We start from the raw sequence: 22,144 nt of genomic DNA on the forward strand, positions 1-22,144 counted from the left end.
CATAACTTAGTCCTGTTGATGAAACGAATATATAAAATAACAAAAATATTCAAATATGTAGGTTTACTATGGTATCCTCATAAATGATCTCAGTTGATGTGTATCTTTAAAATTAGTTTTTACTTATAAACACATGAAACACATCATTAAGCGTGTAGTTAGAATTTGCATATGTAGTCAATTTTAACTTAGTTTCATATGTGATGCAATTTAATACAATAAGCATCATCAATAAATTGTATGGGACTCTTTTTTGGCTTTTTTTAATGCAGGTTAAGTGAAGACACATTTATAGACAAATAACTGACAAAATGAGCTAAATGTTCATACTCCTGTTGTTAGATCTAGTGTGCAATGGCCAAACGCTGACAATCAAGTTTATAAAATGTCTACTAGCAAGATACACAATTCAGGTGCACATAATTAGCAGTCATTCCTTTCAATCAGGATTATTCCTGAGTTGTCACATATTTACAGTGACATTCATTGACAAAGGATTAATCCGTATTGAGTTCACTCAGCTGCTTCATAACACAACTTGGTTTCCGAGCAATGCAAATTAAAAAAAATCCACAATATATATATATAAAAAAAATCAAAACGAGATATAAATAAGCACCAGTTTAAATAACACAACCCATAAATAATAATAAAGTTTCATTTATATTGGTTAGAAGACAATAACAGTAAAACATTTTAGAGACGGCATGCCCATGACCCGTGCAATATAAGGAATAAACAGAGCAGCCTAGAGCTCTTTAAATTATACAAAGGGAGCTGGTATGAATGTGTATTCCACCCTCTGTTTCTCATCTGAAATCATCAGATCTAAAATAATGTCCATCTTATTGATTAAATAAACCACCTGCAATATTTGCACACATAAATAAACTAATAAATTAAATATGATCTTGTGTGTCGAAAAAAAATGACATACTTGTGAGAACATCCTTCCAAAGCTTGACAGGTTTTATATGTTCCTAAGGGATTAATATTCATAAAAAAATGTCATGATAATCTATGTTTCTAAGGGATACTATTATGTCCTACATTTAGTTTCAAATAGTGAAATGGTATTTGTCCAAATGTTTCAGCCAAAATATTGAGGTGACAATTGGAATTTGTCACAAATCACACCCCAAGAAATAAAACGTCTTAATTGTTTTTCCAATAACTCTCCGGCTACAGATAGTGCATTTCAGCTGTACAAACCATAATCTAAACAACACTGACACACAAATAATGGTATAAAATGAGGCTGAAATACTTTACCCACACTGCTCAATTTAGTTTGTCATTTGTAATTTGTTGGTTTCATATGCCTTAATTCTGCTTTCCCCGTAGATTTCCTAATGTGTGTTTCCTCAGTGTATTTACGGAAGATCTTGATATCTCCGTAAGCTATGGAATTCATGCTTTCACAACTTGGGACTAATAGGATGATCAAATATGTTGAGCTTTAAACAGTTGAATAACAGCAATATGGTGTTTTAGGGTATTTTTCTTTATTTTGTATTTTTTTCTGAGAAATCACACACAATCAACTACCTCTGAGGCCGAAGCTAAAGCATTTCACCATCTATTCGACAGTGTTCACCTAATGAATTTTGGTCACCGGTAGATAAATCATGACACACTGTCATATCTCAAATCACTACATTTCACTTTAAATCAAATCTAGAGCATGGAGCTCAGACTCGAGAAGACTCGACAAGAAATCCTGAATCAAAAGTAGATTTTATTTTTCAGGTATTTTTTAGTGTTTCTGTTTTTTTTTTTTTGTAGTGTTACTGTGTGTTTTTTATGGTTTGTCAATGATATTTTACAACAGAAGAAAGGCTAGCATTCTATTAGATTGAAATAACACTAAAAGCAGAGTTTTTATTCTGAGTTCTTCACACATTCTGGATGTATACACAACGGGCAAACATATTATCTTAGTTATGACATAAATAAGATCATATGCTGAGATCATATGTCCTGCTGATATTATATGACCTAAGATCATATATTATAGAGTGGCCTGGTCAGCTCTCATTGCATGTTATAAGCTATAAGCCCTGAGAAAGCATTAAAGAATATATATATACATATATATATATATATATATATATATATATATATCCATTCACCAATGGAGAGGGAAAATACATACATATTTGTGTGTGTGTAAACCTCTGCCAGTTATGTGCTGTGCTTATAACCGTCAGAGGTTTATGGGAAATTTTGTGTAAAACTATTTAAGACTACTATTTAACCCATTTTGACTACTCATGCTCTAGTCTAGACCAGTGGTTTTCAAACCAGACCTCACGCCCCCCTACCAGTTCAGGATTTAGAGATTATTCAGCTGTGTCTAATGTGTTTTTAGAAAAAACAAAACAAGAAAAAAAAAACTTTAGACACAACTGGTCCAAATCCAGGAATGGTAGGGGGGCACAAGGACTGGTTTAGGAGCCATTGCTCTACTGACATATTTCCCTGACACATTGAGACAACAAAAAAAATCCTAACTCAGAGTTGACAATCCTAGATAAGATGTTTGTTAGACAGGATGCCGCCATTTTCTCATATCGTATAGCAGCACCGCAGCTGTTGCCATGACAATGAAATGTCATTATAGAGTTGAAATAGTTCATTATGTATGCATGTAGAACAGATTGATTGCAATGGATGTCACTTTATAAATTATGTAAACATTAATAAATACCAAAATAAATACTTAAATAAATAAATAGCATTAACACAATTTGTATCAGAAATGCACTGCTGACTCTCTTTCAGCTTAATCTTTTGCAGAATGATATTATTTTCAGTTTGCTGATATTAATGACTCAATGTTTCTTTGATAGGAATGATTCAGACAAGTGTCTAAATATCCTGTCTATATTCAGTACATGATCGGAAGGACTTTGTCACTGTGGGTTATTGCAGCCCAAATAGGTCCTTCTAAATGGCTTCATACGTGTGACAAAAAGGACTCAATTCAGATCTAAGGCAAAGCTGCCTTTGAGCTATCAACCCAATCACATTGTGAAGGTCAAACTGCACAGTTAGATGGCTGCTAGAATCTAATTTTTTTTAATTGACCCTTATTAACCCTGTCAGTGCAAAAGACCTACAGATAATACATTTTTATTCTGAAGCTCAAAAAGTAAATAAGACCCTATTACAAGTTTTGAGGCAGTACCTATTGTAAAGCGATTTGATGTCTAGAAATGTAAGACAAATTGACATGCTTGCCATTCCATGTGTGTGTCACTGTGTCATGGAACCCCTAATGGGACTGAACATATAGGTGCTACGACTCATCCGAGCAGGGCCGCTTACATAGACTCCAGTTATGCATGGCAACTTGACTACCACTTAGTTTAGAGGGATATGAAAGATTTAGAGAAGTGGTACCTTTTTTACAGTTTCTTCTCCAAGTGGAGCTGCTGAAAATGAACCTATTTAGAAAAGGTACCTGGACTTTGTTGATATCATTGTATGGAAAAAAAGGTTCTAAACTATTTGCGTTATTGTAGCCCTGCTCTACATTTCTGTTACAAACAACACAGAAGCCAATGGCAGTCTTATAAAAGTCTTAACGCCTGGTGCTGTTGCAAGAATCAGAACTCTGGCTCCAGCTACGGCTCCGACTGCGCTCCCGGGAGCTTCGGCTCCACTCTCTGCTTCGGCTTCGCCCACTCCTAGTACTGCGACTCCTGCTGCTCCTGTCACTAGAGTAGCTGCGACTTCTGGACCAACTGTGACTTCCATAAAAAGAAGGGGTGCTACTTGCACTGCTGGAGGAGGATGGGCTAGGCCGGTAGTATGGTATTGGACGCTTGCGAGCACTGTGTGTGGAGAAGAAGAAACCATTAGAACAAAATTGGAAAGATTTCCATAACTGAGATGTCAATTTTCATGTCACAAGGGCCGTCTAAGGACACTGCTATGTCTATTTTTAGAACTGAAAGAGCTGCTTTCCTGAGCTGGAAACTCAAATATTACGGACCTAACGAGCTTGGAAGTACAAGAAGATAATTTCTGATACAAGACAGCAGATCAATTTGTGAATTATGCAGTATATGCAGGCTTTTTCCCTGAACATGCATAGATTTACTGCACAATTGTATTAAATAATATGAATATGCTTTTTAATTATTCTCCAGTGTTTTTTTCTTATTTCCATTTTATAAATATTTTATTTGCTAAAACGATTTGTGTTTTTTATTTGATTTTCAGATATTTAATTTAGCAATTTTAATGCACGGCTATGATTTAAAAACCTCATTAAGTATATGTGTTATTGATAAACACAATGCAGAATGCAAAAGCGACATCAATTCATTTCTATATATATGAGGTCACAATCCATAAGAATCCATGACTTATTAGATATTACATCATCCACTAGAGAGGGAGAATTCATCCCACAAAGCCTTGTAGTCACTTCTACTTCCTGCTCCACCCATGGGAAATCAGCCCAGTTAGCCATTTAGTGATGCAGGAAGAAGGAATCAAACTGGAAAGAGACACAAAGGACTTTGCAGAAGCAAACACATCAGACACAGTCACCCTAAGAAGGTATTACACCAGAGATGGTCAGCGTAGACCATGACTACACATAAACCTAAATGTATCTGTGTGTATGAATTCCACTGTATGTATCAATTTCATGTTGTCATGATCCAAATGTGGAAGAGGTGACTGCTACTGAACTGTGAATCTAACTTACAAGGCCCCATGCCAAAGTTGTACCTGGAGACCAATTTGACACAAACACACATGTATAATGGGTAACACAACACTCCAAGACTCCTGAGAACATACAGGGTTGACACAGGGTCAGGTAGAAAGCCAAAGCAACAAAAAGTAGATCCTATATATCAATGCAACTGCTGATGGAAAATATACTGCAAAGAAATGTCTGAGGATGGTTCTCCGATTCCCCACCCAGTCCACTCATGTGGGTGAAACAACCAAGTCGTTGTACAATGGCAGATCCAGGAATTCCCATGTTAGTAGCCCATGAAGAAACATGAAGCCTGGCAGGTAATAGTTGTAAAAGTTCTCCATCACTACTCTAGGTTTTTAAAAGTACTTGCAACGTACAAGATCTTGATTGGAGTAGATAATAAATGACCAGGGCTGCTCGTAATGTTCAATCATATCCACAAGAGGCAGAAAAATATCTGTGGAATTTTCACTGGGAAGAGCAGAAAAAAGGATGCATCTACGAGGGTGTGTCTACAAGTCCTTCTGGGAATAATTCTACCTTTTCCAGGTGGTGAATGGACCATATGGACCGTGACCATATTAATTTGAAAATTTTAATTTTTGTGTCTGTAATGGTTTAATACAGTGAATATATGAATACATTGTTACAATCTTTTTTATCATGTAATAACCTTAAACATATAAAATTACAAATATTGAATCTGATTTAGCAAAATTTGCTGATTTGTTGTTGTGATTTAGCCTAAACATTAATGTGTATAAATTAATTTGACTAAATGCTTATCCTGCCTATTGGTACAAGACAGGTTTCTGCTGTTTTACATATTAATACTGCAACATTTCCAGATGTATTCACTAAAGTGTGGATTGTCAAGAATTGAACGTGAGGCTATGAGTCCACTCAAACTATGTTTTTGGTTAAGTTACATTGAACTAAAATGTGAAATCTACTTTAAGTTTCTAGCAAATAGCTGGACTTTAACGTGGGTACTGTCATGGAATTTACACTATCCAATAAAGCCTTAAAAAAACTACCTGTTTTACTAACTTTTTTCACAAAATACTCATTTGTTTCTACATTTATATTCAAGATTTATCAAAGTACATCATAATCGAGTTCGGACATGGCACAGCCTGGGCAAACATTGTAAATGAGAAGGTGAAACAAAAACTTTTCTGTATGTATTTATGTATGAATAAATGTTTTCTTTGTATATTTTGTATGTTTTCTGTGCTGACTGCAAGGTGCCAAAGGCAGAACTTACAATAATGACTGACACAGGGCTAAGATAGAGGTGCCCAGTTGCTGGATAAAGAGGAGTTAAACATAGGGCTACATAAATTTAATATTAAAAATCCTGGGAAGTGACCCCTTCACTTCCTGCTACTTAATAATGCTGGGGTAGCTATAATTATACTGAGTTCCTAGCTTTGATACTTTTGGCTAAGGAATTGATTGTTGGACACAGTTGATTAAAGGAAACCATTAAGCAATACTTTGCTGCAGTAATCATTAATGGGAAGAAATACAATGTATGTCCAAGTATGTGGATACCTATTGCATGGGCATTAATATGGAGTACTAATACAGATATTTTCTACAATTCAGTCACATGAGCATTAGTGAGGTGAGACAATGAAGTTGGCTGATTAGGCCCAGCTCCTAGTTAGCTGGCTCAAGGGACCTGGAAGGTTCTCAGGAAATTGAAAAAAACATACAATCTTCAAAAACAAAATAGAACTTGATGAAGTTGTCATGGTAATAGAGCAAGACCTTACTAGAGAATCAAATTATGAAATGAATTAACCGATTGTAATGAGGGAAAGCAACGTAAACCTGTTTTATACCTAATGAGCATGATTTGTTATTAAGCATGATCCCTTGCAAAAATCTGCATATTAAATTAATTAGTTATTACATTACTGCACACTGATGAAAGATAACATTAGTACAGTTACATAAAATGGGATACAATTATGTTAATGCGAATCTACTAGAAAATCAACTTTTACATTATCTATCCTTCTACAATGGATGTTCAGTATATCACCCTTTATTATTATGTCAGGTTATTATTTTAATGTTAATTATATTGTTGTGTACAATAAAAATAAGTTGGTGGTCATTTAGGGCCTAGTATGAATTTACATTTTGATGTAATGGGTGATAATAAACATACATTATTGAGTTTGAGTTTTCAAAGTGGATTTAATGCCTACCGTTGACTTTGGTGTAGTGAATAGAAAAAAACACTGCAGGAAAATTAAAATCTCTTTCACAGTTACATTAGGATAGGTCTTCATAGGCTATCCTGTCATGTGGTCATTCATTTTCAAAGGAGTTAACTGATTTGCCAAACAAATAGTCTCTTGACTAGATCAATGATATGTGGGAGCCCTGTTCTGCATGTGATATGCCAATTTTCAGCTAGAATGCCACATAAATTATTTTGGGGCAAAAGTTTTACACTTGTGTTAGCAGTTGAACACTGTCCTCCATTTTCTTTTTACATGATCCTAATCTATTAGAAAAAAAACCATTTCATATTAATTATCTAAAAAAATTACCGTTAAAGTCAATACATTTTTTTGTAGTTAAATCATTTTGATTTGTGATCATTTGAGAAGCTTATCCAAAAGAATTAATCTGAGGCCTATGCTTGAGATTTATCATGGCTAAACAGGTGCAATTCTCGGTATAAAATGCTGAATGTTTATAGACATTTGATTGCTCATTAATGGTGATAGCTCATTATCGGACATTTTGCCCCAGAACAGCACCTGTTTTTGCCTTGATAAATCTCCCACAATGTTAATTTCACAGTTAATGCCCAAATTGTACATTCATTGTTTTTGAGTTGCCACATTTAACATGTCATTATAAATCTAACAGCAGATTCACTGACTGAATTGCAAATTGCATACGCCAACCTGGCAGCTGGTGGGGGAACAGTTGAATTAACTTTAAAGAATATTTAAATCGCACCAATATCAGAACAACTCCACGGCATAGTGAAATGTTCTAATAGCTTATAAGGTGACAATCTTGTCTAGTAAACACCATACCTTGTTATTCTTCTGGCTTCTAGATGGCTTGGGGAATCTCTCCTGCGTTTTCTTAATGGAGAGTAATAACTGCGTCTTCTCCTGTGAGTCCTTTTACGTGTTTCCTTCTCACTGGAGCTATATTTGCTGCCATGATCTCGATCCCTGCCAGAATATTATTATATTAACTATAATTATATGTAATACTGCACAACACACAAGCGTAAACAAGCCAGAAAAGAAAAAGGGAATGCTTGGTAAACCAGGTGGCTGTGGCTGCCACCTCAATAACACATAATACACAATCATATGGATGATATTACACACTCTCAGCTTGTATGCAAACTGTTTCATTGTGATACATAACAGCACATGGTGACAATTAAAAATAATTAAAAATAAATAATCCTTTTTTTTTTACTCTTCTGATTGGAACTTCAGAAATAATATGCTGGACGACAAAAATGAGTCTTGCTCAAACAGAGACCCTCTATCACAGGTTGCAGGTTCCATTGGAGTCTACAGCTACCAAGTGTAATGTAAAATAGTACCTGCTGGGGCTGTAGCGAGAGTAACTTGGACTGCGTCGAGTCCGTGAACTTCTACTTGCTGGACTTCTCCCATCAGATTTTGAGGAGTAGCTTGGGGATCTTGAGTAAGATCTGTAATAAAATTTAATAAACGGGATATGATCAGAGTAGAAACTAGTCATAAACCCCTAATAAGCGAATGCATGCTTTTACAAACAAGTGCTACACAAACACAATAATATAAATGTTGCTCCAATGGGAAATCATAGAATCATCATACTTTAATTAGTATAAAGGACATTAGGCTAGTGGGCTGGTACTAAGTATTCTAGATTAAGGAGCTCCCTTCGGGGAATGCTGGACTTTACCTTGTATGACTGAGACCTAAGTTTGAAGCATGATTTCTGAATCCTTACTTAAGTGTATGGGGTAGTTAGATTAACCAGTAATTATGTCTCTTACACTCATAATATCCTTGAGTGGGATATTAAATTACGCAAGTAAAAATTCATATAATTTGCCATCGGTTATGAAATATGCCTCCTTGATTACCAAAACTTCAAAAGATCATCTAGTCATTTCTGTGCCACACTGTCTCTTATGATACACCATTCTGGCAGTATATAATAAAAACATGAATGCTGCATATATGAACAAAGTGTAGAAACATACTGGTTCTTTTTGGTTGTTTTCTATGCAAATGAGGACACTCACAAATATTTATTTCTCAGTTTCTAAAAAGACACTTCTGAGTTCAAATATTGAAGAGCAGGTGCTATTGTATCTTATGTTTAAAATACAGTTTAATATTTATCAAGTTTGTATAGCTCACATGCTCTCTATTTCATTTTAATTTATACAACATAATTGCCTTGGATCTAAATGACTGCTATCTATCTGGGTCAGTTGTTTAGATGCCCAAACAAAATAATCTGTGGATGAGATAAAAAAATAGATCTTTATGAACAAATCTGCAAAATAACCTGTTGACTGTTTACTGTATTGTTACAGTAGTTTCTATATGATATCTTTTACCTCATTATGAGGCAAAAGCCAGAACTTACCGTGCTTCTGAGGAGCTGGATCGGCATCGAGACTTCCTTCCAGAAGATCGGTAGTGTGATGAGTTAGAGCTGATGGAATGGCTTGAACTGTGAGAGCAAGATCTTTGAGTATCTGTGTAAGTGGAACTTCTTGACCGGCGACTGCGTGTAGAGTTCCGGTCTGGAGACAGATCGGATAGACTCTTCTGTTCCTCCAGACATCCCAGACATGAGGAGATGCTTCTGCAGAGGAATTAGATCCACCAGATGTTAAATTCATTACAGATAATTCTTCCACATTAAAGTTAATAACATTTTAAAATATTATAGAAAGTTGTAAAAAAAAATATGCTTTTCTTTTTTCTAACAAAAAGTTTGGAAGCCTTCTCATTTGCTTGTAGGTCAAATTTTTTGCAGAAAAGAATGTTCACATGTATTGGGCAAGTTTACTTGTTCTGGGAAATGTATGCTACATGTCTGCAGCCTAATCATTATTGCCTAGCGTCTAGCATCAGTTGATGCAGGTACAGTTTCTTCACCTTAACTATCACTTGTAGACGTATGCATGATGAGAGTTGGAGTGGTTACTGAACCATCAACATATAGCGTTCTACAAGGCAAGCTGGAAATCAATGCGTTAGCGATTACAATTGGAGATGTAACATTCAGAACACTTAATGTGAATTGAAATTTCTAAATAATGACTTAGGAGTCTGAGCTATGAGCCCTTCTGACAGCGAGATGAAATGTTTGGGCAATCAGACAGTCCAATTTAGTTGTCATAAATGACATGGTTTTCTAAACTTGTACATCTGCAGCAAGTACTTTAAAAGTAATCTGAGTTTCAAAACTGTGTTTGGAAGGTGAGATAAAGCTTAACCCTTTAAGCTGGACACATGTATTTTTTGGTTAAGTTGATAATTCTAAAATAAAAACAAAAAAGTCAACAACAAAAAAATCAAACAATATAATTGTCTACCGATATCCAATACTCCCAGGCAGCATTAGTCAGATGTGCAACTTTACCATAAACTTCGGACTTTCACTGACAATATGGCAAGACTTGTTAATCAAGGTGTTTGCATTAATCAAAATATTTATGGACCCCCACTTTCATGTGTAGAAATGTGTAGAATTTCACTACAATAATTACTTATCAAAGGAACTGTTTGTTAATAGATTCATATTTATTTAGTAAGGAAACTCTAAAATTCCTTCTTAATTAATGATGCTAGTATGAGTTGCTAAAGTATATGGGGCCTTTTTTAAATTATCCCCTTCACTCATTGCTCTTAATAATAATAATAATAATAATAATAATAATAATAATAATAATTCTATTGTATGGAATGGTCAGAGGTTAGTTGTCTAGGATCATATTGGTCTTAAAGTAGCAACTGTGAATTTCTAATGATTTGCCTTGGGAGAATTCACAAAAGAAAGTCAGACATTTTCAGGGTTATTCAGTAAAGTGAGAATTCAAAAAAGGTAAAATAGCCAAACTGTAAACAAAATGTAAACTGCTTCCATTTCATCTACTTCGGCCATACATTTGAAATTCACTTTAAATTCTCTCGAATTTTCACATTATTGAATAACCCTACGATAATATGGCCCACTGTTGTATTTACTGCTGCCAAGGTCCTTTGCAAATTGGACACCAGCAGGTTCAATGCGAAACGACAAGCATTGTTATGTCCAGTGTCATTCAACAGAGTATAGAATTCTTATATGCATGTAACCTAAAATGTACCCTATTTTTGCAGTAATTAGAGTTTACGAGATCACACTTGGAATATGGTGCAAATCAAGCAAAACTTATATGTATTACCATTAGTAAAACACTAAGTTATCATAACTTGACCTTATAAAAGCAGCAAAAAGTATATGTCATAGGCTGGACTCATTGAACTTGCATTTTGTCTGCATCAATTATGTAAATTTGTCTCGGCAAAAAATGTTGGAAGATAAAACTGTGTAGACACACACATGCTATTCTGTTAATATGGGTCATGTTAATATATTTTAGAGTCCAAACCAATGAATAGGAGACAAACGTCTGATGTACTGAATCCACTCCTCTTTGCCATTTAGTTATTTTCACCTCTTATCCTGCGTCCGTGAGTCAGCCAAAAGTAGTGTGCCATCCTTGGTAAAAGAGAAACAACTGGCCGACGAATTCCCTGAATCAGAGATATTGTCGCTATGACCATTTGGAGTTTTCCCAGAGGAAGGAACTTGCCCAAATTCTTGATGATTTGGGCTATCTTTTTCCTGGTTGACCTTCAACCTTGATGAGCTTGCCTGTGTTGAAGGAGGTGAGCATGTATCATTCCCTGAGTCGTATTCATTTGTATTGTCCTTTCGGCAGCTTCCGTTACTCTCAGCTGTGACCAAAAGGCCAGGAACTGATTGAGGAATCTGAAAACACAAGGAAACGATGACACAGGCTGAATCCAACCCTTGAATGCAACTTGTTACTTATAACACCAATGTTTTATTTGACAATTAACTCTTTTTAACATTCAATATATTCTGTATATTTTATTAACTAATAGGAGTAAAAAAAAAATAAAGAAAGGAAGTAAGAGAGGAACGGGCAGTGGAAAACAAAAACAGAAGTAGCAAACAAAAAAAAAATTAGAAAAAAAGAGGCATCTGTAGACTGGAAAGAACTGCAATGAGTGATATAAACTCCATGCACCATATTGGCATGCACCCGTAGAAGAGAAATGGAGCTCAAAGTGAAATAAAAAGGAAGAACTTTATATGTAATGGGTTTGTTTCTGGAAAATACATTGCAGATGTGAATAAGTGCATTTTGTTTAATCGGTGAGGGATCTGAGGCTATTTAATATATTAATGCAGCATAGGAATTACAAATTTAACTAAAAAATAAAAACAAAAAACAAAAAAGGATCACCTTTCAATTCAATTTCACCTATCGGGACTGAATTTGATATGATTTTATTTAAATTACACTGGAAGCATATTGATTGTACGCATTGTTCGATGTCCTTTTTCCTTTAATACTTGGTTAGAGACAATCTGCTATAGAAATGGAACCAACTGGTTTTCTTATGACTATCTAAGAGTGTTCTTATATTAAAAATGTCAAGTGAAGAAAAAACAGTGCCCCAGCCATGACTATCTGATTTCTCTTTGTCGTATATGTTCTGAAGATAAAAACCTGCATCTGGTCATATGTTACCAAATAAGAGGTTGATCTTTAGTAATGTACATCTACAAATGCTATTTCTTTATTAAAGGGACTCTATAGTCTACATATAAAAGCAAGAAAGACAGGTCCCCCAGCCTTCCTTCTTGCTTTTATATGAACTTACATTTAATAAAAAAAAAATTAGAGGTGTTTTTATATTAAAAACTTACCTCCGTTCCAGCGCCGAGCTCCCAGCCATGCCGCGCCCCCTTTTTCGTCAAATGACGAAATCGCGGGGCCCAATAGGACGCTTCTCTGAGAGAAGCGTCAGGGCGATGTGGTGCGCATGCGCGGCTTCGCGCTGCACCAATCGCGTTCTTCATAGAGCGGCATTGACAGCCGCCCTATGAAGAACCTGAGCGCTTTACCACGCATGTGCGCGGAATGCGCTTTCGCGAGCTGAGCTGTCTGACTGACAACACAGCTCGCTTTCTAAAACTATATCAATAAGGGGGGACCTACTGTCCCCCCCCCGGCCCCCACCCCTGAGCGGCGGGTGGGGGCCCTAAAATTATCAAAAAAAAATTGCCCCCACCCCTGAGCGGTGGGTGGGGGCCCTAAAATTCACAATAGGGGGGACCTACTGTCCCCCCCCGGCCCCCACCCCTGTGCGGCGGGTGGGGGCCCTAAAATAAAAAATAAGGGGGGGACCTACTGTCCCCCCCCGGCCCCCACCCCTGTGCGGCGGGTGGGGGCCCTAAAATTCACAATAAGGGGGGACCTACTGCACCCCCCCGGCCCCCACCCCTGAGCGGTGGGTGGGGGCCCTAAAATTATCAATAGGGGGGACCTATTGTCCCCCCCGGCCCCCACCCCTGTGCGGCGGGTGGGGGCCCTAAAATTCACAATAAGGGGGGGGACCTACTGCCCCCCCCCCCGGCCCCCACCCCTGAACGGTGGGTGGGGACCCTAAAATTATCAATAGAGGGGGGACCTATTGTCCCCCAGGCCCCCACCCCTGTGCGGCGGGTGGGGGCCCTAAAATTCACAATAAGGGGGGGACCTACTGCCCCCCCCCGGCCCCCACCCCTGAGCGGTGGGTGGGGGCCCTAAAATTATCAATAGGGGGGGGACCTATTGTCCCCCCCCGGCCCCCACCCCTGAGCGGTGGGTGGGGGCCCTAAATACAAAGGGGGTGGGGACCCTAGTTAACCCTCCCCCCCCCCCCCAAAAAAAAATATCTCCCTACCTACCCCCCTCACCCTAAAAATAATGAGTGGGGACCCTTTAACTAAAAACCTGTAAAGAAAAAAAATAAGATAAAAACAACTTACCATTCGATGTTTTCTTTCTTCTAAAATCTTCTTTCTTCAGCCCCAAAAAAGGCCAAATAAAAAGCCATAATAACCGACGCAATAAAAAAAAAAAAAAAAAAAACAGAGTGCAAAAAAAATAATCCATCTTCACCCATGGAGGGCTCCGCGCAGACTGAGCTCCGCAGGGCGGGGGAAGGCTTATAAAGCCTTGCCCCGCCCTGCAATTAGGCTAAGAACACTCTGATTGGTGGGTTTAAGCCAATCAGAGTGCTCTTTGTCATTTTACAAGCGTGGGAAAATTCCAAAGAACTTGAAATCCATCCAATCACAGTGCTCTTTGTCATTTTACAAGCGTGGTAAAGTTCTTTGGAATTTTCCCACGCTTGTAAAATGACACAGAGCACTGTGATTGGATGGATTTCAAGCCATCCAATCACATTGCTCTGTGTCATTTTACAAGCGTGGGAAAATTCCAAAGAACTTTCCCACGCTTGTAAAATGACAAAGAGCACTGTGATTGGATGGCTTGAAATCCATCCAATCACAGTGCTCTGTGTCATTTTACAAGCGTGGGAAAATTCCAAAGAACTTAAACCCACCAATCAGAGTGTTCTTAGCCTAATTGCAGGGCGGGGCAAGGCTTTATAAGTCTTCCCCCGCCCTGCGGAGCTCAGTCTGCGCGGAGCCCTCCATGGGTGAAGATGGATTATTTTTTTTGCGCTCAGGTTTTTTTTTTTTTTTTTTATTGCGTCGGTTATTATGGCTTTTTATTTGGCCTTTTTTGGGGCTGAAGAAAGAAGATTTTAGAAGAAAGAAAACATCGAATGGTAAGTTGTTTTTATCTTATTTTTTTTTTCTTTACAGGTTTTTAGTTAAAGGGTCCCCCCTCATTATTTTTAGGGTGAGGGGGGGTAGGTAGGGAGATAAGTTTTTTTTCTGGGGGGGGGGTTAACTAGGGTCCCCCCACCCACCGCTCAGGGGTGGGGGCCGGGGGGGACAATAGGTCCCCCCTTATTGATAATTTTAGGGCCCCCACCCGCCGCACAGGGGTGGGGGCCGGGGGGGGCAGTATGTCCCCCCCCCTTATTTATTATTTTAGGGCCCCCACCCGCCGCACAGGGGTGGGGGCCGGGGGGGACAATAGGTCCCCCCTTATTGATAATTTTAGGGCCCCCACCCGCCGCACAGGGGTGGGGGCCGGGGGGGCAGTATGTCCCCCCTTATTTTTTATTTTAAGGCCCCCACCCGCCGCACAGGGGTGGGGGCCGGGGGGGGACAATAGGTCCCCCCTTATTGATAATTTTAGGGCCCCCACCCGCCGCACAGGGGTGGGGGCCGGTGGGGGCAGTATGTCCCCCCCTTATTTTTTATTTTAAGGCCCCCACCCACCGCACAGTGGTGGGGGCCGGAGGGGGACAATAGGTCCCCCCTTATTGATAATTTTAGGGCCCCCACCCGCCGCACAGGGGTGGGGGCCGGGGGGGCAGTATGTGCCCCCCTTATTTTTAATTTTAGGGCCCCCACCCACCGCTCAGGGGTGGGGCCCCCCCCTTCAACCACTATTGTGGCCAGACAGCATCCCTGTGGGTTCGGGCTTCAGCTGTCAGCTGAAGCCACGCCCACAGCAGTGCTGACAGGCTATCAGCACACAAAGCGCGTTCACAGTGCTTTGTGTGCTGATAGCCCGTCTGATGCATTCACCCAGAATGCATCGGACGAGAGGCCTTTTTAGGGCCTCTGAACTCGGAAGTCCCTCTGGTGGCCGTCTGATTGACTGCAACAAGAGGTGTTCCAAGCTTCCAATGTAAACACTGCATTTTCTCAGAAAATACAGTGCTTACAAGAAAAAGGCTCCGGGTAGCTGTAGCACTCACCTGAACAACCTCATTAAGCTGAAGTTGTTCAGGTGACTATAGTGTCCCTTTAAATGTACATCTACAAATACTATTTATTTATTAAATGTACATCTACAAATGCTATTTATTTGATTTGTAATATTGTATCTTAAAGCAAATATCTTCACATTGACCCAGGATACATTTGCTAACAGTATTACTGATGACCCTGTGTCTAATAAAGGCCCAGTTTGGTGATCTGGAAAAAGCAAGTTTTTTTTACAGAGCTAGCCTATGTATGCCTGCCTATCAGTAAATCTGTCTATAATTGCTTTCCAATTACAAAACCATATATAGGTCTGTAACTAGAAAAAAAAATTGAAGACTCTTTTAGGTTTAGGGTATGAACTAAGCACATGTGAGCATCATTTAATAACTAATGTAGGACTTATTTTTATTTTGCATTTTTATTACTACTACTATTGTTACTACTGTCTGTATAGAAATGTATACAAACACTTACTATTTTTTTAATTTCTGATAAATAATAATTGAATTAAAAAATAAATTAATTTGAAAAGTGTTAGAATATTGTGTTAAAATACTGGCGTAAGTATAAAGGTGTATTTTTTAGATTGTAATCAGAATTAGCTGGAAAAGTACACAATTAAGCCCTCAATGTAAACGATCACTATAGGGTCAGGAACACAAACATGTATTCCTGACCCTATAGTGCTAAACCCACCATATAGGTAACTTGCCCTCCCTTAGCCAACCTATAAAGGTTTAACCCCTTAAGGACCAAACTTCTGGAATAAAAAGGAATCATGACATGTCACACACATCATGTGTCCTTAAGGGGTTAAAACTCACCTTATTTCCAGTGCCGCACAGGTGTGCCGGCGCTGGCTCTGCCCCCTTTGTGACATCATCAAAACAGCCGATTTTTAGCAAATCCAATGCTTTCCCCTGGGGAGTGGGAGTCCATCAAAGGAGTGGCCACTTGGAGGTGTCCCTAGGGTCAACGTAAACACTGCCTTTTCTCTGAAAAGGCAGTGTTTACATGAAAATGCCTGAAGGGAACTATTATACTCACCAGAACAACTACATTAAGCTGTAGTTGTTCTGATGACTATAGTGTCCCTTTAATATTTTTGAGCAAGCTTTTCATATGATTTTGTATTTTTAAATAAACTTTGAAAATTATTTAATATATTTTAAAAATATTTTAAATATTTTTAGATATTGATTTTTTTTTATGTGTAATATATTTTAGATGTTCTAATATTATGAAATTTTTTTTTTTTTAAAAGTGTATCCAAAAATTAAATAATAAAAAAAAAAAGCTTATGTAAAAATATTGGCCTAAAGGGGAACTTTTGAAACACTGGTGGTGTTGGCACTCAACTGTAATAATGGTGCACTTATTGAGGTTACCCTCCAATGTATAACCTCTAAAATGTATATATTAAAAAAAACACAAAATAATACTGCACTCAAAGTGTCTATTGCAATAATTAAGCAATTGGTTATCTGTGGTGCATTTGTTATATTTAACTTATATGTGTATATGCAAGATCAATACAAAGTTTGTTCTGTGTATAGCTGTAGATGATTCCTATCTATTGCCCCCTTCCATGCAACGACATATTAAATAATTTACTTTTTTGCATCATATCACTTTGAGTGCGGTATTATTTTGTGTTTTTTAAAGGGGAACCTTTGCTTTTTTAGAATTTTTAAAATTGTATTTACTTACCTCCTATATTTAATAAATGTGTATTTGAGAAAGTGAACTATTGAAGGAATTAATATTGGTGATACAAGCCATGAGATAGGACTATTTGCAGACAACATCATACTGTCCCTAAAGAACCCAATGAAATCCATAACACCCCTTAATATTATCTTAAAAGAGTTTGGAGAAATGTCATATTACAAACTCAATACTCATAAAACCTAAGCACTCCCATTTAATTTTCCCATGGTTTGATTTAGATAAACTGAAAGAAGAATATATTTTTGAATTGAGAGATTCATATATTGAATATTTAGGAATAAATTTATTGAAAAATTTGTCTAAAATGCATGACCAAAATAACAAAAAAATGGCCTGGTTTACAAAAAGAGATGGAAAGGTGGTGCGGTATGGAGTTAGCGTTGATGGGCAGATTGACATCTATTAAATTCTACCGAAGATATCATAATACCTTAGAACAATTCCTTTGCCCATACCATTAGCCTTTTTTAACAAGATACACTCAACATTGATTAAATACATCTGGAATAATAAACCGAGTAGGATTAAGTTGCTAACTGTGCAACATTTAAAGGTGAACGGTGGTCTTTGTGTCCCAGATTTTAGGAAGTATTATAATGCTGCTAATGCAGCTTCTGCTTTTAAATTTAACATGGATCATAATAGGCCGAGGTGGCTAGAAATCGACGCCCTTAAATAGATGCCCGAAACACATGTTTCCTTCAACCAAGATTACCCTCAAGGCGTGGAATATTATTTTAGTAATGTTAGACCATCCTTGTTTATCAAAAGCAATGCTATTATCCATTCTAAATTATTAATTACCCCCTCTAGATCTAACTTTTTGGCACTCCCATTCTATATATAATTTGGAAAAAAACAAATTCAAGGTATTCCCTTTTAACATTTGATCAATTTAAAGAAAAAATGTATTTGGACGATTCTATATTACGAAAACTTACTCTAATAACAGACAAATTGAAAGAAAATTTTGAACTATTAGAAATGGGTATATAAATCATAAAAAAATCGTAAAGGTATTTCCTAGGCCCACATCTAAATTATATTTTATGGAATCATAGGAAAGAGATATGGGATTTCAATATGAACTGGAGGATTGGATAAGTTTTATTCTCACCTTGAGAGGTATCACACAGTGAGCTAGTCATCATGAGAATCATTTAAAAATTCTCTATTGCAGGTACCTGGTTCCATCACGCCTTCACAAAATAAATCCTAAAGTCTCAGACAGATGTTGGAGGGAGTGTGATGAGATGGGTACCATGTCACACATTTGGTGGTATTGCCCTAAACTCGCTAGATTCTGGAGTGATATTCATAAACGTATTAAGGCTGTTGACCCAAATATTACCATCTTTACATTGGAACTCTGGCTTTTTAAACAATTCACAGAATCTGTTAATAAAGTAGACAGGGTAATCATAGGACATATTCTTATAGCCGCCACATTCTACTTACCCAGATATTAGAAATCCCCTGCTATACCCTCTATAGTTGATGTGCTAAAGTTAGCATTAGAAAACAAATTGTATGAGTTGGCTATTAGACAGCCACCTTTACTATGGGATCAGTTTCATTATTTCTGGACTGAGTGGGAAAACAAGGTTAAAAAATCTTATCATTCATAATTCAAGATATTCAACCTTGAAATTATTAGTAGTACAAACTTATTTTATTCATTTTACGTACATATATTATAATTAGTTTATCATCGATAAATATAGACACATCAATATTGCACAAAAATATTGTAAATTTGGATTGATACTTTCCCAAGTTTCCCCTTCCCAATTTGTTATTAATATTCATTTAATTATTGTCATTTTTATTTTATTATAATATTAAATACCTAATAAAAACTTTTTGAAAAGAATGTGAACTATAAAATTTAAATGTAGAAATACACAACTCTTAAACCCACAACTAGATGCTCCATCTTTCTTAAAATAGAGAGAAGATGATAAATAAAACTATATCTCTATTTTTCCTCCTTATAATTGCATAAGAATGTTGTATCCAAAACAACTATCAAATTATTTGAAAAATGTGATGCTCATGAGGATAAGTTATACATCACCACTGGATTAATGAACAAGTTTATTGAAGTGACAAAGTTCAAAACTGGTTATTAACTCTAAATTACAAATTATACTGAATAAAAAGTAGAATTATAGAATCTTGACTTCGAAGACTAAAAGCCTATGTTGAAGGTTGAGTTACAATGTGAAGTAGCTGAGTCCAATTGCAGAATTTCTATCAGGTGTGAGTTAGGTGTGGGTGGCTGAATCCATAACCATATCATGCAAGTAAACCCTGGGAACATCTCACAAAGAAACTGTTATACTTATCCCAGCACCATTTAATATTCATTTCAGGTTTTTGGACGACATGTCAGTATTTTAGCACAATGTTATCCATATTTCACACATGTGATTGACTTGAGCTTCAGACTGATATTCACTAGATTTGAATGGCTATTTCAATTTCTTTGAAAAAAAAATACTATCCAATAAAATATTACTGAATAATTTAATGAATATTTACAGCCTATGTAGGTTTTGAATGAATGTTGTACTTTAAATGATTATGTACAGGTTTATAAAGTCAAAAGCATATATTAACAAGGAAGTCGGTCTCATGCACATCTATTGAAATTATATATATATATAGCGTATTAGTGTGTGTTTATGTGTTATGTAAAACGGGATACTTAAGAATATTTGAAGTCCAAAGGGGATTATATTCAAAAGTTATTTATTGTGCCGAGCAGTGTGACTTTGTGGTATGAATTGGAATCTTTGAGCTGTCATTTTATCTCTCATGAAGGAATCTCAGGCACAGAGTAATCAAAGTGTTTAAAGGAAATCAATCATTTAAACATTTTATAATCCTATAAACCTTTGAGCACAGCCTTAAAGAGACACATAGATTACAAAGCATGACCTTTGCAGAAAAACCCTACTATAGTCATTTTGTATGAAAACTGTACATCAATAGTAATAAAAGTATTACAACTTTTTAATTATTAGTGTAGTGTTTTCCCCACAAACTCTCTCTCTCTCTCTCTCTCTCTCTCTTTCTCTCTATACACATAAAAAATGAAAATACCATTCTCACTCTTCAAGGTGGTATTTGTGAAATACTACAACAGGCAACAACAGCTACCCTGCACTTGTCTTTAGTATACAACCTCTTCACACATATGCTATTTACCGTCTTCTTAAATAGACATCATAGGCACCATAATGACTAAAGCAATCTTTAGCTGTCATAGTGATAGGAGTCCTAGGGTACTGTCTACGGTTTCCTTCAAACCATTTAGGGACCATTGGAATATTATCTTACATTGCTGGGTGTCTGCAGTCCTTCAAGCCTGAGATTGTCTGATAAAGCGTAACTTTATACTTCTTGAGTACCATAGCAATTTATACCAGGTCTTAGTTACATAGTTACATAGCTGATAATACAGAAGTAGGAACTTACACTTCTTCAGACCAACTCTAACCTGAAGAACCAAGGGTACCCAACACAATGGCATATCACTGGCAGATGGCGCCTGTGGTATCTTGGCACCATTACTACTATAGCACATTATGGCACACTGTCGTGGTAATGGTACCTAGCATCCCTTTAATTTGAAAGTTTTTGGATACTTTGTATATAGGAGCATAGCCTCTGATTTCATAATATATATATATATATGATTTATTTTCCCTATTGCGCATGTACTTAAATAAGTAATTAACTACCTTCTTTTATGTATCGGAAAGGAAAAATAATGATAGAAAATTGTGCAAAAGATAAGGAATTTAAAAAGTAAAAAATGATATTGAGTGCCTTGTGTTATAGAAAGGTTTAGTTAAATACATTCAAATGTAGAGATTTTTTTTTTCCTTGTCTCTCAGGAGTACATTTCCAAATCGGTGTTCTTTTTAATGATATTATTTATGAAACCTGCAATGGATACCAACTACTCTTGTCTTTTTTTAAAATGACTTCTCAAACTCATCTCCTATCACTCTCCTATTAGACATTTAAAGACATTCACTTGTGACACATTTTAACATATACATCTATTTTTTGCATTATTGCATCAGGCACTTGTGTGTGTATTTTTTAATATAGCTCAGAAGCTAAGTGAAGTTGAAATCAGTGTTGATTTTTGATTGGTACTGTGAGTTCTTCTAACAGTACTGTAACAATTATAATTATTTTTCTGCCATATTTCTGTGTCACTTCTCATAGCTCTGTATTTAAACTGGTAGCCTAGCTTGACGTCTGAGCAAGGTCAAAGTGATTACTAATATCCTACACTGCGACACATAGTCACAATTAGTAAGATGTTCCATAAACACATTCTCAAATGACTGTACTGACCTGAAGAATTCACAGTGATTAAACTGAATTAATTAAGGTGTTAGTCTTTAGTTGACATTTCATCTCCAACTAATAGTATTTTGGGGTTTCCATGGATAAAAGGACTTAAGCATCTCACATCAGTAGTAGAAGAAGCATTTTATGGAAAGGAGGAGTGTTGACGTTTTGAATTTAATCTGAATGTATTCATAAAATATGATATTTGTTCCTGAACACTGTTGGGGAGTGTTAATTGAAATACTAAGGAAATTAGTTTTCCTTTATTTAATATAAATATCCAGTAACCCCTGCAATTGCAGAATTCATTCTATATGTAGAAGTGAGATTTGAGGA

At 36.7% G+C, this 22,144-nt stretch overlaps 1 protein-coding gene across 1 annotated transcript in view; it reads right to left on the reverse strand.

Moving 5' to 3' along the window:
- Positions 1–2,437: 2,437 nt before the first annotated feature.
- SRRM4 (serine/arginine repetitive matrix 4) overlaps positions 2,438–22,144 on the reverse strand; it is a 125,128-nt gene continuing 105,421 nt past the window's right edge. Inside the window, exons 9-13 of the mRNA XM_063454174.1 lie at positions 11,448–11,764; positions 9,365–9,586; positions 8,322–8,432; positions 7,792–7,935; positions 2,438–3,839 (exon numbers count right to left, since the gene is read on the reverse strand). Of these exons, the coding sequence (XP_063310244.1) occupies positions 3,587–3,839; positions 7,792–7,935; positions 8,322–8,432; positions 9,365–9,586; positions 11,448–11,764 (1,047 nt within the window). The 3' untranslated portion in view covers positions 2,438–3,586. The remainder of the gene's footprint in view (positions 3,840–7,791; positions 7,936–8,321; positions 8,433–9,364; positions 9,587–11,447; positions 11,765–22,144) is intronic.

The sequence above is a fragment of the Pelobates fuscus genome, chromosome 5, assembly GCF_036172605.1.
Source record: "Pelobates fuscus isolate aPelFus1 chromosome 5, aPelFus1.pri, whole genome shotgun sequence".
NCBI classification, from domain to species: domain Eukaryota; kingdom Metazoa; phylum Chordata; class Amphibia; order Anura; family Pelobatidae; genus Pelobates; species Pelobates fuscus.